General features: G+C 44.6%; 1 protein-coding gene and 1 non-coding gene across 3 annotated transcripts in view; one reads left to right on the top strand and one right to left on the bottom strand.

Annotated features, from left to right (window-relative positions):
- Positions 1-210: 210 nt before the first annotated feature.
- Trnas-cga (transfer RNA serine (anticodon CGA)) lies at positions 211-285 on the top strand. Its single transcript has one exon. It is a non-coding gene; the product is annotated as a tRNA-Ser (tRNA).
- A 5,804-nt stretch (positions 286-6,089) lies between these two features.
- LOC126203285 (probable G-protein coupled receptor Mth-like 1) overlaps positions 6,090-14,051 on the bottom strand; it is a 361,675-nt gene continuing 353,713 nt past the window's right edge. For both annotated transcript variants that reach the window (XM_049937542.1, XM_049937543.1), the window contains exon 10: positions 6,090-8,831. In XM_049937542.1, coding sequence (XP_049793499.1) covers positions 8,629-8,831 — 203 coding nt within the window. In that variant the 3' untranslated portion in view covers positions 6,090-8,628. The remainder of the gene's footprint in view (positions 8,832-14,051) is intronic.

Here is a 14,051-nt window from a genome sequence, read left to right as displayed (position 1 = left end):
GCAGCGGAGTGTGCGCTGATATGAAACTTCCTGGCAGATTAAAACTGTGTGCCCGACCGAGACTCGAACTCGAGACCTTTGCCTTTCGCGGGCAAGTGCTCTACCAACTGAGCCACCGAAGCACGACTCACGGCCGGTACTCACAGCTTTACTTCTGCCAGTATCTCGTCTCCTACCTTCCAAACTTTACAGAAGCTCTCCTGCGAAACTTGCTTCGATAGCTCAGTTGGTAGAGCACTTGCCCGCGAAAGGCAAAGGTCCCGAGTTCGAGTCTCGGTCGGGCACACAGTTTTAATCTGCCAGGAAGTTTCATATCAGCGCACACTCCGCTGCAGAGTGAAAATCTCATTCTGGAAACATCCGTCAGGCTGTGGCTAAGCCATGTCTCCGCAATATCCTTTCTTTGAGGAGTGCTAGTTCTGCAAGTTTCGCAGGAGAGCTTCTGTAAAGTTTGGAAGGTAGGAGACGAGATACTGGCAGAAGTAAAGCTGTGAGTACCGGGCGTGAGTCGTGCTTCGGTAGCTCAGTTGGTAGAGCACTTGCCCGCGAAAGGCAAAGGTCCCGAGTTCGAGTCTCGGTCGGGCACACAGTTTTAATCTGCCAGGAAGTTTCAAATCATCCATTGTTTCTGTAATTGTAACAAACTGTTTGTCTACGCACGCACGTCACATCTGCCTATTTCCGTCCTATTATTAGGACGGTTCCTTCATGCCGTGTAGTTTCTTTCTTTTTTTTTTTGCGTGCACTGGTGATTTTCCTTAGACCAGAAAACTGCACGTTGCCATAACTTGTTTAATTATTGCACGCCTTTAATGAATCGCCATGGATTAATGATACATATTTCTACAATTATTTATCAGGCGCATAAAAGACATCATTCACCAATAATTACTATGATGTTGCTGCACCAATGTTTGATCAGTAAGATTGGTGGTGATCAGACATGAAACACTAACAACCCAAAGTGTTCTAGTTCCTGCTGATTCAGAACAAAGGAGTCGGGGTGCGGGATGGCAGTGGACATTCAAAGTGATCTACCTTTCATCTTAAAAGTATGTGTTCAGAAACATACCTGAGTGAAATGCCCATATTACATAATGTATACACCAAAGAAATATTTTATAAGGCAATCTGACTAACATTATTAAAAACAACAAGAACATGTTTAAGAATAGTAACTACTTCCTTCGCGCAACGGAAAGAGTAGATGGCACGGGTGAGTGTTTAAGAGAACTTTATAGCCATGACCATTACTTGCAGGATTTCGAAAACGTGTTGATAAACCACCTTACAGGCGAGTTACATTCAATGAGTATATGTGGCTGTCTGATACCCTAACACTTTTCTGCCTAGAAACTTGAAACATATGTATACGAAACAACGACGTCGAACATGATACGATAAGCGGTCGGCACTCGGAATTCCACGCTGTCACTTACCTTCCGAACTGCAAGGCATGCAAAAAACAGCAAAAGCGTTCTTATGATCGCAGTTCTTAAAATGTGTATACTGGTTGCAATTGTGGCCCACTTTCACTAGTATCCCTACTGAAGATGGAGAGCATATAAAGCGATAATCTACAGTTAAATGTAGGTTTCAACTTGCACACAATGAAACAAAGGTAATAGGGCCCTCAGGCATTAATTTATCATCGTCAAGGGAATGTGAATAAATCACACAATCTCCTGAAGTTAAAATCACAATTATTTCGTCTCAAAATATAATCATATAATCACTGATGCAAGAATGGATACAACTGACCATATGTCAAACATGTCGCATACTGTGCCACCCAAAGAAAAAAAAAAAAAGAATTGAACAACAAGATGCTCCATATGCATTGGAAAATCTGCAATTGCAGATATACTTACTACGAGATGGGAAAATTATTGGGAACTTAACAAACCAATGCTTGCTGATTTCGTAGATTTTTCAAAGGCATACCATAATATCCACAGAGTGAGCCTTGGGGAGTTTGGGGTACCTGAGCAATTAATCAACCTGCCAAAAGCGTAGGCAACAGATACGAAAGCTACAGTAAGATGTTAAGGAGGAATGTCAAAGGAAGTGGATATAGAGTGCGCTACGCCAAGGTGACGCGGTGTCACCCACTTTATTTAACTTTGTCGTTGAAAAAGATGTACGCGAGATGAAAAGCGTAGGAAAGGGCATAAATCTGAATGGAAATTTGCAAATACTAGCGTATGCGGATGATACGACAGCTATATCAGAGTAGAGTGATGAAAATAAACGCAGAAAAGAGAGAAGTGATGGAATTTAGTAGAGGGAGTGCCTGGGGACTTACAAGTGAGAGAGATGAAGTTGAAGGTAGATGAGAACTTTTAATATTTGGAACCACATTCAGCCGGAGAAATAATGTCCAGCTAGAAATCAATCAACGAATTGTTAATGCATCAAGTCTATGTTAACAGTCTAAATCCAGTTACGAAATCAAAAATAATCCCAACGAAAATAAAATCAGAGGAGGTCACAGTTCGGAGTAATTGAGGGAAAGACATCGAGTGAAACAGAAGTGATTTCTAGCGTTCCTCGAGGTAGTATTATAGGCCCTCTACTGTTCCTCATCTATATAATGCTGCTGTGCCGGAGGGGAGGGGGGGTTGTGGCGGTGGGGGGAGGGGGGGGGCTGCCGTCTAGTAAAGTCATCGGAAGATGAAAACAAATTTGCAAAGCGATTTAGAAAAAAATATCTGTATGGCGAGAAAACCGGCAGTTGACCTTAAATAATGAAAAGTGTGAGGTCATCCACATCAGTGCTAAAAGATTACGTTAAACTTCGGTTACACCATAAATCAGTCCAATCTGAATGCCATAAATTCAACTAAATACCTAGGAATTACAACTACGAACAACTTAAATCGGAAAGAACACATAGGAAATGTACTGGGGAAGGTGCACCAAAGACCTTTTTTCTTGTCGGCAGAACACTTAGAAGATGCAACAGATATACTAAAGAGAGTGCCTACAGTACGCTTGTGCGTCGTCTTTTGGAGTACTGCTGCGCGGTGTGGGACCATTACCAGATAGGAGCAACGGAGTCCATCTAGAAAGTTCAAAGAAGAGCAGCATGTCTTTTATTATCGAGAAATAGGGGAGAGAGTGTCACGGACATGATACAGGATTTGGGGTGGACATCGTTAAAACAAAGGTCTTTCTTGTTGTGGCGGGATCTTCTCACGAAATTTCAATCACCAACTTCCTCCTCTAAATGCAAAAATATTTTGTTGACGGGAACATAGATGGAAGAAACGATCATCATAATAAAATAAGGGAAATCAGAGCTCACACGGAAAGATACAGGTGTTCATTTTTTCCGCCCGCTGTTCGGGAGTGGAATAACAGATAATTATTGTGAAGTACAATAAGTACCCTACTTTTGCTGTGTGGCATAGAAACGCCGCGTAGGTACCACTGAGAGTGATAAAAAAAACTGATGGTGTTTGAGAGAAAGAGCATGAGAAGTAGGGTGGAGAAGATCGAAAAATTAAGAAATATATGCTAGGACGAAAAAGCCTAATATTGCACAAAAAGCAAAAGTCAAGCGACTGCAATGACAGAGGATGTTAGGCCAAAAGAAAAGCAGTGTTGGAAGGGAGGCCAGAGGTAAAGCACTACTCGGGAAGACCACGAACGAGCTGGGAGCATGGACTATGGAAAAACCTGCAACAACTAAGGTTCAAAGGAAACTGGTTGGAAATTGCACAGGACAGGATCTGCTGGAGGCAGTTTGTAGGGTCGGCACCTGATCTGCAACGTCCCTGATCGCTGTCTAAGTAAATAATTGGTGAATGCTGGAAACACGTAACTAAACGAGAGTATGATGAATTCCACGAGCATATTCTTCAGACGGAGCAATGCATAACAGTTTACGCCATGTACCAAATATGCTTTAGTGTGTCTTTTTTTTTGTCACAATCCAATATATTTTCCAGTACGTATATGCCCATACAATTCTTCAGTTTAATAGGAGCGATTCACCTCAACAGATTATGACGATGTGTTAATGCCCAGTAGTTGATACCTACTAACAAAATACACTCCTGGAAATGGAAAAAAGAACACATTGACACCGCTGTGTCAGACCCACCATACTTGCTCCGGACACTGCGAGAGGGCTGTACAAGCAATGATCACACGCACGGCACAGCGGACACACCAGGACCCGCGGTGTTGGCCGTCGAATGGCACTAGCTGCGCAGCATTTGTGCACCGCCGCCGTCAGTGTCAGCCAGTTTGCCGTGGCATACGGAGCTCCATCGCAGTCTTTAACACTGGTAGCATGCCGCGACAGCGTGGACGTGAACCGTATGTGCAGTTGACGGACTTTGAGCGAGGGCGTATAGTGGGCATGCGGGAGGCCGGGTGGACGTACCGCCGAATTGCTCAACACGTGGGGCGTGAGGTCTCCACAGTACATCGATGTTGTCGCCAGTGGTCGGCGGAAGGTGCACGTGCCCGTCGACCTGGGATCGGACCGCAGCGACGCACGGATGCACGCCAAGACCGTAGGATCCTACTCAGTGCCGTAGGGGACCGCACCGCCACTTCCCAGCAAATTAGGGACACTGTTGCTCCTGGGGTATCGGCGAGGACCATTCGCAACCGTCTCCATGAAGCTGGGCTACGGTCCCGCACACCGTTAGGCCGTCTTCCGCTCACGCCCCAACATCGTGCAGCCCGCCTCCAGTGGTGTCGCGACAGGCGTGAATGGAGGGACGAATGGAGACGTGTCGTCTTCAGCGATGAGAGTCGCTTCTGCCTTGGTGCCAATGATGGTCGTATGCGTGTTTGGCGCCGTGCAGGTGAGCGCCACAATCAGGACTGCATACGACCGAGGCACACAGGGCCAACACCCGGCATCATGGTGTGGGGAGCGATCTCCTACACTGGCCGTACACCACTGGTGATCGTCGAGGGGACACTGAATAGTGCACGGTACATCCAAACCGTCATCGAACCCATCGTTCTACCATTCCTAGACCGGCAAGGGAACTTGCTGTTCCAACAGGACAATGCACGTCCGCATGTATCCCGTGCCACCCAACGTGCTCTAGAAGGTGTAAGTCAACTACCCTGGCCAGCAAGATCTCCGGATCTGTCCCCCATTGAGCATGTTTGGGACTGGATGAAGCGTCGTCTCACGCGGTCTGCACGTCCAGCACGAACGCTGGTCCAACTGAGGCGCCAGGTGGAAATGGCATGGCAAGCCGTTCCACAGGACTACATCCAGCATCTCTACGATCGTCTCCATGGGAGAATAGCAGCCTGCATTGCTGCGAAAGGTGGATATACACTGTACTAGTGCCGACATTGTGCATGCTCTGTTGCCTGTGTCTATGTGCCTGTGGTTCTGTCAGTGTGATCATGTGATGTATCTGACCCCAGGAATGTGTCAATAAAGTTTCCCCTTCCTGGGACAATGAATTCACGGTGTTCTTATTTCAATTTCCAGGAGTGTAATTATTTTATATCGGTATGTAACGAATAACGTAAGCTTAATTATTAAATGGATCTTGTTATTGTTCATCTCTTACGTGCAATTTTCTATATTTTGGATCAAAAGATGGCTCTGAGTGAGCTGAAACTACTTATCAATTTATTTTTACGGTCTTGACCTAGGATTTTTAATCCATACATTTTAAAAATTTAGTAATCGGTCATATGGTATAAAATATGTTTACGGTCCAGAATATGCAGAACAAAGAGAATATGGAAGCTGACATAGCAACAAGCAACTTTCAACTAAGTCTCCGCTACAGAAGTGTCTACAAGAATCTACATTGTCGCTGCTGGCGTAGTTTCTAGTTTTCCATTCAGGACGAGAATTATCTCAACGAAAGGAAACCAGGCTACGTTTATTTAGAAACACTGCTGCTTTCTGTTGAAGGTGCTGTCACGCTACTATATTTATACTAGTGAAGGAACTGCGCTGACAGATTCTCTTTCCAGAGAGCGGTTGTGTGTTGCTGAATTTTACTGCTTTGTGTAGTTGTCTTATGTAAGAGGCTGCTGGGAGTAGAAGCGTTCTAATACTTAAAATAGATAAAAAAAGATTAAACATGTGCAACAAAGGTTGAATATCTTTATTGTAGTAAGGTACAACAATTCTCAAGAGACTCTAATATTTCAAAAACAGCTATCAGAACTGTGTAGTTCTTAAATGGAGAAATAAACATTTATTTTTTAGACATCAGTTGTCCAAATGACTAGTGTAAGACGAAGAGCTGAGTGCAAAAATCACTTCTGTACGAAGTCCATCGTAATTTATTATTACCTCAATTGTTTTTTAAGGTTGTCCCAGCAACCCAATATTATGTGCACTACCAAAAATGTTTTTCTAAGAAGATTAAAACCTCTCCATATTTATTTGTAACTTAGTTGTATCATTGTTCGATGGTCGTAACGTAAAATAACTCAAAAACATGCAAGTGATATCACTAAGAACACCTGTCTCGTGTCATTGTTTTAACTGGCCTTTGCAAGTAGTGGGTTCAACATGATAGTACGATCACTGCAGTGCACTTGCGTGTATAAGCTTTTATTCACTATCAATAAACTACTTCGGGAAACATAAATTGTCACATGCATTAGCTGTCGTTAACAGTCTATCCCCCATAGATTCTCCTTTCAATGCTCCCCTTCATTCACCACCGGAGCATCACATTCAACTTTGTACTAAATTCATCTCTTAACTTCTATTTTTCATCGTTCTGGATTTTTTCCGCGGTAACTTCTCCGATAGTTGCAAATTCACAAACGGACTTGTATTCAAAATTGTCCTACGACATTCCGTCCCATTCTGCGAAATATAATTGGCGAGTCTCATGCCATTCAGGCACAGATCATGTCATTTATATCAAATAAATTGGCATTTGCGATACCCAAAGGCAAAAAATTAATTCATATACCTATTGGAACGTATTGAGCGATGCCTTTATAATAATACGCTACGTCTTCAATATCTCATTACACATGTATGTTTTAGTTGAGGCAACGTATGAATAATACCATATTCCCAACTTTGCATGGTTCACGTAATTCACTTAGATATGGACCTCTTACTGGTTCACTCGAGGTTCTTGCTCCGAAACGTTCCGTGTAAAGGATGCTGGGAACCAAGACACTAGGAACAATGACTTCTTACCATTCTGCGTGTGTCTTCCTGTCTGACCAATTACGTATACGAGGAAGTTTTCCAGCGAAAGAATCCCTTGAACAGTGTGGTGTCAACAGGATGTTCTGCGTGAAATAAACTGATCAGCGTGGAGTCTACAAACATCCATTTCCTCAGTGTCAAAATTCCACGTTTTCTTTTTTGGGTAGCCAGTTGCTTACAGCTTTTCACCAGTCGTGAAATTTAGCTTTAAATTTCAAAGCTTTATGTTTTGAAACACCCGAAGTGTGATTGACATTTCTCACAACAGTGCGGAAACGCTGAAACCCAATCTTTCAAAATGCATGCTGGTCGATTCTGAACTTTCGTTCACCACTGAAATGTCATAATCGTCACTTTCCACTAGTTACATCACTTATTTTGAAGTTTTCATTGTTCTTCATTGTTTTCGTGGTAACTTCGTCGGTAGTTACAGATTCAGAAACGGTCACGTATTCGAAATTGTCCTACGAGATATGGAAGTGTACTCCACTGGCTCGTGCCAAAAGATTACTCTGTCGTTACAACGTATGTATTTAATAAGAAAGATGACTAGCTGCTTGCTCCATGTTGGCAGTTACATATCAAAACCTCAGAACATACTCTCCCTACCTTTTAAAACAGCGTCTCACACCTGAGAACAATCAACAGTTTTAGAAGGAGTTAATATGTTGTCATTTCCTTATTAATGTCAGAAAACACTTTCCACATCCAGCTGCACTTCTAAAAATGTTCCCAGAGGTCATACAGCGACAGCTAATCTCCCATACCGCTTGATTTAGTCTTTCCCGTTAGAATGTATGAGGGACAAAATCACTGACAGGCGTGGTTAAAAGCCTGCCGTTCACAGAATATAATTGGTATTTAACTACAACACTGAGCACAAATAAAGTCAGTTGTCCGTCAGAAGGTGTTAGGACAAGGACGCGCTAGTCAAGGTTATCATGGAGCTGGTTTTATAAAAGAAGTTGCCGTCTCGTCACTCTGAAAAAGTCAACGAAACAGACAGAATTTTATCAACACCACAAATCCAATCTGGACAGAAATGCTACACACGCAAGAATACTGAGCTGCACGGTCTTCAGTGTTGTTGCCATGTGGTCATCACAGTTAGTGAGGAACACACGTGTGTCAGCTTCTCTTCACGCTGATGTTGCTTCGTCAACGTCGCCAGTGGTAATATGGAATGGCGTCTGATTGGTTTCTGCAGCCTGGTGGGCAGTGTCGGCTCCAGCATGAACCTAGGCCGCAATGGCAGACATGCGAGTGACTGGGAGGATGCCCATCAGAGATAGTGGCACAAAGGCAGCTGCAAGATGCAGCTGTTGTTCGCTGGTACTGAAGTTTTGATGCAGGGATACACCTGATCATTCGGCCCGGCAGGCATCATAAGCACCAGCATGGAGGTGAGCAGCTGTGAAGCGCACAGAATGTCCATCTGAGGTGGTGTAGCCTCAAATTGGAGTGGTGTGTGGGGGGCTGGTGGCGTGGCCGTTGGCCTGCTGTGGCTGCCGTTCTGGCGGCTGCTGAGCGTCCAGTTGCTGAGGCAAGGCCTGCTGAGTCAGCTGCAGGATCTGCTGCTCCGTCAGCTTGAAGGAGGTGGTGCGCTGCGAGGTCAAGCTGCGGCTGCGCGTCTCCGTCTTGCTCTTGCTGCTGCCTGTGAAAACAAGGCCGTGGTAAGACTCCAAGGTTACAACTGCAGTGGCGCTCCACGTTTTTGTGTGTACATATTGATGAAAGCTTAAAATGGAAGAAGAGTATTTACTGAGCTTCTCAAACAATTAAATTCAGCTTCTTTTGCTATGCATTTAACTTCTAATCTTAGAAACAAATGAATCAACCTCCTCATGCTTTTTGCATATTTCCACTCAATAATGTATTATTCAATAACTTTGTTATGGTACCTCATTATTCAGGAAGAAAGTATTGATTGCAGAAAAGTGAGCAGTAAGAATAAAGCGTGGTGTTCAACCATAGACATTGTCTGGGTATCTTTTCAAGGAGTAGGCATATTAAGTGCGCCGAAGGTATGCACATACACTATATCCTGACACCCCAAAACCGTACGTTTTTCATATTAGGTGCATTGTGCTGCCACCTACTGCCAGATACTCCATATCACCGACCTCAGTAGTCATTAGACATCGTGAGAGAGCAGAATGGGGCGCTCCACACAACTCACAGACTTCGAATGTGGTCAGGTGATTGGGTGTCACTTGTGTCATACGTCTGTGTGCGAGATTTCCACATTCCTAAACATCCCTAGATCCATTGTTTCCGATGTGATATTGAAGTTGAAACGTGAAGGGACACGTACAGCACAAAAGCGTACAGGACGACCTCGTCTGTTGACTGACAGAGACAGCCAACAATTGAAGAGGGTCGTTATGTGTAATAGGCAGACATCTATCCAGAACATCACACAGGAATTCCAAACTGCATCAGGATCCACTGCAAGTACTATGACAGTTAGGCGGGAGGTGAGAAAACTTAGATTTCATTGTCGAGCGGCTGCTCATAAGCCACACATCACGCCGGTAAATGCCAACGACGCCTCGCTTGGTGTAAGAAGCGTAAACATTGGACGATTGAAAAGTGGAAAAACGTTATGTGGTGTGACGAATCACAGTACACAATGTGGCGATCCGACGGCAGGGTGTGGGTATGGCTAATGCCCAGTGAATATCATCTGCCAGCGTGTGTAGTGACAACAGTAAAATTCGGAGGCTGTGGTGTTATGGTTCAAATGGCTCTGAGCACTATAGGACTCAACGTCTGAAGTCATTAGCCTCCTAGAACTTAGAACTAGTTAAACCTAACTAACCTAAGGACATCACACACATCCATGCCCGAGGCAGGATTCGAACCTGCGATCGTAGCGGTCTCGCGGTTCCAGACTGCAGCGACTAGAACTGCATGGCCACTTCGGCCGGCTGTGGTGTTATAGTGTGGTCGTGTTTTTCATGGAGGGGACTTGCACTCCTTGTTGTTTTGCGTGGCACTATCACAACACAGGACTACATTGATGTTTTAAGCACCTTCGAACTTCCCACTGTTGAAGAGTAATTCGGGGACCTTTCAGCACGATCTAGCACCTGATCATAATGCACGGCCTATGGCAGAGTGGTTACACGACAATAACGTCCCTGTAATGGTCAGGCTTGCACAGAGTCCTGACCTGCATCCTACAGAACACTTTTGGGATGTTTTGGAACGCCGACTTCGTGCCAGACCTCACCGACCGACATCGATACCTCTCCTCAATGCAGCACTCAGTGAATAATGGGCTTCCGTTCCCCAAGAAACCTTCCAGCACCTGATTGAACGTATGCCTGCAAGAGAGGAAGCTGTCATCAAGGCTAAGGGTGGGCCAGCACCATACTGAATTCTAGCATTACCGATGGAGGGAGCCACGAACTAGTGTCATTTTCAGCCAGGTGTCCGGATACTTTGATCACACAGTGTATATACGCTAATGAAATTCGCCATAGGTAAACCATCACAATTTGAGAAGAATGTGATATCCATACCTACAACACTAAAGCGAAAAATGACCTTTATTACCCGTTATTAAAGTTTATTGTGGCTTGGGAAGGAGTTTAGTATGCAGCAACAAAAAATTTTGACCGTTAGTGAAATAACATAGAATGTCTGAGATTTAGCAAAGCAAGTTTTAAGTCTAACTTAAAATCATTTTTCTTTGACATCTCCTTTTATTCTACTTACGAATTTTTATTTAAAAACTGGTAGACAGTAAAAAAAAATGTAAACAGTAATCTTGCATAGATATCCTGTAAATTGACTCGTTTCACGTCAATTCGATAAAAGAATCGTTCAAACGATCTATGGAACCCGTAGCTAACAAACCAACCAACCAACCAACCGTTCCTCCAGAGCCGCACAGTGTGTTAGCATCCGCCGAGTGTTGCACAGTGCGTGTATCAACATACGGCGCCAGGAAGTATCCACTGTCACCGCCTTCAGAGCCAGACTGGTCATACTACCAGTTTAGTTAGTCATTGTTCAATGGATTCAGGAATAGGCCAACGTTCATAGGATACTATTAATAATATTTCCTCGGCTCATCTTCAGACTTTAGTTAAGTATTACGAATATTTTTATTAATAAACTTTCAACAGCTGTGGCACGGTGGAGATACCTGTTCCCATCAGAACACCGAATTTAAGCACTGTTGGGCCTGGTTCACACTTGGATGGTTGATCATCATGCGCTGTTGACCTACCGGGATGCACTGTCCCTCGTGCTGCCAGTTCTGTTGGACTCCAAGCTTATTTAGGCAACATAACGAAAACAATGGTAATGGAATGTAGTCGAATTAAAACAGATGCTGCCAAGGGAATTAGATTAGGAAATACACCACAAAAAGTAGCATATTAGATGAGTTTCACCATTTTGGGAGTAAAATAGGTGACGATGGCCGAAATAGAGAGGATATAAAATTAACCTGACTATAACAAATTCTGAAAAAGAGAAATTTATTAAAATGGAACATAAATTTAAGTATTAGAAGCTCGTCTTTGAAGGTATGTCTCTGTAATAAAGCCTAGCACATAAGTGAAACTTGAATGCTAAACAGCACAAAGAAGAAGATATCAGAAGCTATTGGCATGTGGCGCTACAGAAAAATGGAGAAGATTAAGTGGGTAGCACGAATAACCAATCCCGCGGTACTGAAGTGGGGAAAAAAGATATGGTGACACAACTTGACTAAAACAGGGGATCAGTTGATAGGACACAATATGAGGCATCAAAGACTAGTTCATTTGGTAATGGAGGGAGATGTTCGGCGTAAAAAGTGCAGAGGGGAGACCAAGACTCGAATAGAGTAAGCAGGTTCGAGTGAATGTTTTTCACTGTAGACAAGCTGATATGAAGCTTGCACAAGGCAAACGAGAGCGGAGAGCTGCGTCAAACCAGTTTTCCGACTGAAGACGACAACAAAATGTACAATATGTTGAGTGCAATGGAAAACAGTCTCGAATTCTCCTGGGAATCGGTGGATATAAATCGTAAACAGTGATCAAAGTGATTTATGCTATGACCTGGGAACGAAATTCCTCTAATTCCTAGCGGGAAGCTTTGTCTGAGTAATAGGCCCTTCGGTTATTTTCCACTAAGGACCACCATGAAGTTGAAATTTAAAGCTATAAGTGACGCGAAAATAAATTTTTTCCGACTAGTTTCTGGAATATCGTTTGAGAAAGATTGCAGAACTTGCACCTCGATTCTGTGAGTGCAGCACGTCGCGAATTCGCGAATCGGCGCGCCGAAAGCCGGAAAGAATGTCTCAGCTACTCGGGCTCGCCGACAGGTGCGAGTCCGCACCAGTCGGTGCCACCAGCTGGCAGTCATTGTGTCCCGCCTCATTAGATAACAAGGGAATGTTTTCCACGCTGGGCCACGTCGCTTCAGGCTGGTGTCCCCTGCGCATGTAGCCCGCTCTGTGTCTATGCACATCCGATGGCGAGGGTGTTGGAAAGTTGGTACAGTGCTATGACCAGTGCCTAAGTCAGAAGGCGCATGTAGCTGTTGAAAATAAAACAATTTTGTTTGTATCAGTGGTTTTCATTTCGCGACTGATCAGACCTTACTTTCCGAATAGCCCCCGCAGGCTGAAGGTGGTTCAGATTACCCTCTGCCAGGCACTTAAGTGTGAGTTAGAGAGTAGTGATGTAGATGTAGATGTATATGTAGAACACAATAAGACACTGCACAAGCACTCAATTCAACTAGCCATACAAGTCTGACGCTTTCGACGCAAGGCCTCCCAGGACGGCTCTGTACAGTGGCCAAGTCCGCTCCGTCACCGACATGCGTAGTGGAGAGGTGTCCGCGTTGTAGTGAGTGATGTCCTAGGGAAATATTTCTGGGGCTGCTTGCTGTGTTGGAACTGACTTTTGGAGTCAGAGCGCGAGCCAAGATAATCACCTCTTGGTGACATACCATATGTTCGATTTCCGCAGTAGTGGGAAGCAGTTTGATCTGCGCGCATTGATCATAGCTCTGCGCAAGTCTCGGCATGCTGACTCGGCTGCTGAGGCCGCCCTGTGTCTCCCCGGTTTGAGACGCTGGAGCCTCTGGTCTGTCAGAGTCCGTGCCATGGTACTGCCGCCCTGATATACGATGAACAGTAGTACAACACTTTTTTTTCTCGGCCAGTTTCGATTGAAAAAATGCAGACTTTATTGTGGGATATAGCGGAATATTCTCTTCACCACCTGCAGTTTCATGAAGTTTCGATAGGTGGCAGCACTATACGTAGCCTTCAAAGTAACGTCTGTAATGGAGGTGCGTTCCATGCACAGAGCTCTCACTGAGTTCCTTTTGGCGAAAAACCAGAACATTGGACATATTGATAGTCGTTTGTAAATGTCTACGGAAACCTGGCAATGAACAAAAGCACGGTGCGTCGCTGGGCGATGCGTCTGTGTCATCGTCGCAACAAGGTCCAGCAACTCTGTTCGATCTTCCACGTGCCGGCTGGCCGCACAGACCTGCAACTCCTGCATAGTTGGAGCGTACAGACACTCATTCGAGATGATAGATGTATCGAAATCAAACAACTCGCTTCTCACCTGGACGTCTATGTTGTTACTGCTAAAAATGTCATGTGGCTAGGGCCTCCCGTGGGTAAACCGTTTGCCGGGTGCAAGTCTTTCGATCTGACGCCACTTCGGCGACTTGGGCGTCGATGGGGATGAAATGATCATGATTAGGACAACACAACACCGAGTCCCTGAGCGGAGAAAATCTCCGACCCAGCCGACAATCGAAACCGGGCCCTTAGGATTAACATACTGTCACGCTGACCACTCTACTACTGGTGGCGGACGTTGATAGTGCTGACACACTCATC

The sequence above is a fragment of the Schistocerca nitens genome, chromosome 9, assembly GCF_023898315.1.
Source record: "Schistocerca nitens isolate TAMUIC-IGC-003100 chromosome 9, iqSchNite1.1, whole genome shotgun sequence".
Lineage (NCBI taxonomy): Eukaryota > Metazoa > Arthropoda > Insecta > Orthoptera > Acrididae > Schistocerca > Schistocerca nitens.
The sequence above is the reverse complement of the archived record's forward strand: the minus strand, read 5'-3'. Positions and strand labels throughout refer to the sequence as shown.